The sequence below is a fragment of the Panicum virgatum genome, chromosome 4N, assembly GCF_016808335.1.
Source record: "Panicum virgatum strain AP13 chromosome 4N, P.virgatum_v5, whole genome shotgun sequence".
NCBI lineage: Eukaryota > Viridiplantae > Streptophyta > Magnoliopsida > Poales > Poaceae > Panicum > Panicum virgatum.
The window spans coordinates 38,781,603-38,785,236 of NC_053148.1; the positions used below are offsets into that span (position 1 = coordinate 38,781,603).

The 3,634-nt window shown below is 49.7% G+C and overlaps 1 protein-coding gene across 1 annotated transcript; it reads right to left on the minus strand.

Moving 5' to 3' along the window:
* Positions 1-402: 402 nt before the first annotated feature.
* LOC120669382 (poly(U)-specific endoribonuclease homolog) lies at positions 403-1,261 on the minus strand. The gene is made up of 3 exons (XM_039949145.1): positions 970-1,261; positions 804-884; positions 403-722 (listed from the first exon to the last, which is right to left on the minus strand). The coding sequence occupies exons 1-3, from the start codon at positions 1,253-1,255 to the stop codon at positions 403-405; spliced, it is 687 nt and encodes a 228-aa protein (XP_039805079.1). The 5' UTR covers positions 1,256-1,261.
* Positions 1,262-3,634: the final 2,373 nt, after the last annotated feature.

Consider the following 3,634-nt stretch of genomic DNA (forward strand, 5'->3'; position numbering starts at 1 on the left):
TTGCTCTTGATTTGTACCCTCGCACGCTCAACACCGCTCACTCCTCCCACTTTAAACAACGACACGACGTCTCACTGCTCATGACTTCAGCACTTGCACGCTCCACAGCGCTCACTGGTATCGCATCGAGCGTATTATCACACAAACCTAATCGTCATACTGTCACTGCATCAACCTACTCGTGATTATTGCACTGCCCCGACATATCCCATCGACCGGAACACTGCACGGCACCGGCCTAATCGTCATAATTTCACTGCACGGACATATACCATCGCCCTAAACACTGCACCAGCCTACTCATCATAATGGTACGTAATGGACACATCCAATCATAGTCTGCATAGGCCTACATAATATAGTATGACAGAACAAAGTAATTAATAAGCTACAACATGTAAACTAGATGCGTTCGCACTTGCCCCCTCTCCTCTTGCCACGCCGCTCTGCAGCCTGGCCCGCCCTAGTGTGGCGCTGCGAGTACGTCAGTGGCTCCGGCGGGATGGTCTCGTGAGTGGACCGACGACCCTGCTCAGGAATAGGCGTCTGCTCCACCTGACTGTAGTCCTGCGTCGCGAGTGGGGCACCCCCCAGCTGTGAAGTGCCGACGACCTCCTGCGTAGGTGCAGAAGAGAAGAACGTGTTCACCAACTCCATCTGCATGAGGTCATCCATCTCCTGAATCTCCTCATCGTCGTCTGTCCCTCCCACCTGCCGGTACTCTGATTCACAAACCTCCATCCATCAATATTCAATTAAAAATGTACTTGTTAACACAAATTAACAACTCATCTTAGACGTACCTAAATCGTGTATTGGACGACGAAGAGACGAAGATCCGGCGCCGTAGGGATCTATCGACGGAAACAACGACGAGCCGGGCGCTACACGAATAAGAAGTACAAGTTAATGAATAAAGTTTTACATGATACGGTATTGTAAGTGACACGAGGTTAGAGTACGATTTACCTGCCGAGTACAAATGTGCCGGTCGCGGCACGTACGTGGGCCGAACTGCAGAACCCGAAGGTGTCGCCATCGTGTCAGGTGGCGGTGGCGGTGGACCTGACTGTGCCGCGGGTGTAGACCATCGTGACGATGGACCGGGCACAGGCACCGGCCCCGAACTGCGAGGTGGGAGGAAGGTGTCGTCCTCACGACAGGTCACGGCTCGTCGGAATCGCTTGCACATATCGACGATCTTCTGCAGCGTGCTCTGGTGCTGGGCGGGCATCATGTCATGGTACTGGCCCATACTCGACGAAGCCTCTGACTCAATCGCTCATATGACATCGTATTGTACCGAGAAAGTAGTAACATCATATGCAACCAGTTTTGTATAATGCAAAATCAATCAGAGAAATGTACCGCTATGGCGAAGTTCTGATCTCGAACTACGGGGTACGTCTCGGACACCCATGCGGCCTCGATCAGAGCCTCTGGTGGAACGTGCACGACATGTGTGCGCGTCCTTGGTAGGTACCACCGTAGGTAGTCCGCGAACGCCTCGTCGCTGTGCGGCCGATCCTCGAAGTGTCTGGCAACTGTAAAGTCGTCTGCGTCTGCCCTCATGTAGTCCGCCTTCAAAATGGTACGAGTCGTCAATTCAAATACGTATGAATATAAGTACGGAAAGAATCAACATTTATGTACTCACACTGAACTGTAGGAGCCACCTCTTTGTCGGTCCGTGTGCGTGGTTCGCAGGCAAGGGCCGGTACGGCAACGCTAGCTTGTTGCGCTGAACCCCGGCGAACCGAGCCAAAAGGTCGTCGCGCCACGAGAGTCCCACGTCCTCTGCACCCACGGCTCGTCCAGCACACGGCAAGCCTAGAAGCATCGCCACGTCCTAAAGAGTAGGGGTCATCTCACCGACCGGGAGGTGAAACGTGTGCGTCTCCGGACGCCAACGGTCCAGAAGTGCCGCGAGGAGGGACATGTCGAACTGAAACCGTGGAGCCCTGTCCCTAGGTCGACGTGCAGGGTCGGCCATATCTCTCTCCACAAGTCGCGCAATCGGAAGAAGACCTGAAGCGCGTAGCCTGCATCGCGAAAATGAAACATCAAGTTAGAACAAACGGTTACGGAAACAATTAAAATATGTGACAAATGTAACCCGTACCTAGGAACCCAACGACGGTGTATCAGCATCGTCGACATGGGCACACGTGCCCGAAACGTCCCTAAGCTTATGCCACGGACCGCAGACATGTACGACCGGTGGCGCTTGTCGACGAGAGCATCGAGCAACTCAGGGGTGGCTCCTTCCTCGTGCGCCATACCTGTATAATAAGATTTATTAGAAAAAAATTCAGAACATAAATTACAATATTAAGCATAATAACATTAAGTAATACAATAAATACTTAATAAAATACTAAATAAAACATAACATAATAAACTAATAAATGATGCACAACAAATTACATATCATATAACTTCAATTTCCAATTACAACAACAAAGTTGAACATACGTTTGCTCCACACATTACAACAAATATTCGTACGACAATACGAAATCAGTTTACGACATATTAGTCCTTAATATTACATAATTTAACATCGAACATGATTCAATATCGAATGACACAGTTTACAATCGTCATCGATCACATAAGTCCTTCGTTGTTCGGACGGCGGCCACGACGACCCGTTGCCTGCGTTGCCGAATTTGGAGATGCTTCTGATGGGCCCGCTCCATCTGTGGGGCCACCATAACTCAATGCCGTACAATCCTTGTATGTATGACCCGTCTCATGGCACTTCGAGCAGAGGCGGATGTCTCGACCAGCCTCCGATCGATCCATGTTATTTCTAATGCGTTTCTTCTTGCGTCGGCCCACCCCTTGAAACATTTCTGGATCTGGATCCGGAATGTAAGTTGCATTGTGTTCGGGATCAGTTATGAAGTCTCCCAGGATGCGGAACCCATAAATCTCGTGTCTCCAAGTCATCCAAATAGTTTCCTTCATGAAGTAATTTGAGACATACATATGAGGCTGTAGTCCACCAGCTTCAAAACAGGCAGCAATGATATGTGTGCACGGCATGTGCAGCAGCTTTGGCTTATGACATGAGCAAATACAAGCATCAGGATGGAGAACACACTCCTGCACATGCTTCTCATGCCGGCCCCCCATTCGGCCTTTGTCCCTACACATGACCTCGTACCGACGTTCCATAGAGCCAACTGGAGTCACCCGATGTAAACGGGCCTTTTTGAAAGCTGGCTCCATATACTCCGTAACCTTGTATCCGTAAACTTTGCGATTATCGACCATATCTTTCTGTGCCACAGCGTAACGGTCCCTAAAGTACTCGCAAGTGCGATACAAGAAGAACTCCACGATCCCAACAAGTGGCAATGATCTTACACCACGCAACACCCAATTGTATACCTCGGCTAGGTTCGTAGTCATTAAACCATACCTAGCACCTCCTTCATCAAACAGTAAAGCCCATTTCTCTTTTGGTTCGTGCTCAATCCACTCCGAGAATGTCTTAATTGCCCTTCTCCTTTTGCGCCTAACATTCGGACCGTCCAAGCCCACGTCTTCAAGTGAGACCTGGTCGTCCTCCTCTGTATTGACAGATCTCTTCGCTAGCTCCATCGTTTGCTTTTTTGTTAGCTCA

What these genes read in the sequence shown, in the direction of transcription:
- LOC120669382 (XM_039949145.1), bottom strand. Translation starts at nt 1,255, where the DNA reads ATGGGCCAGTACCATGACATGATGCCCGCCCAGCACCAGAGCACGCTG. An exon ending in GGCACATTTGTACTCGGCAG is followed by an intron (nt 885 to 969) that starts GTAAATCGTACT and finishes TTATTCGTGTAG; the next exon opens with CGCCCGGCTCGTCGTTGTTT. An exon ending in TCGTCCAATACACGATTTAG is followed by an intron (nt 723 to 803) that starts GTACGTCTAAGA and finishes TTTGTGAATCAG; the next exon opens with AGTACCGGCAGGTGGGAGGG.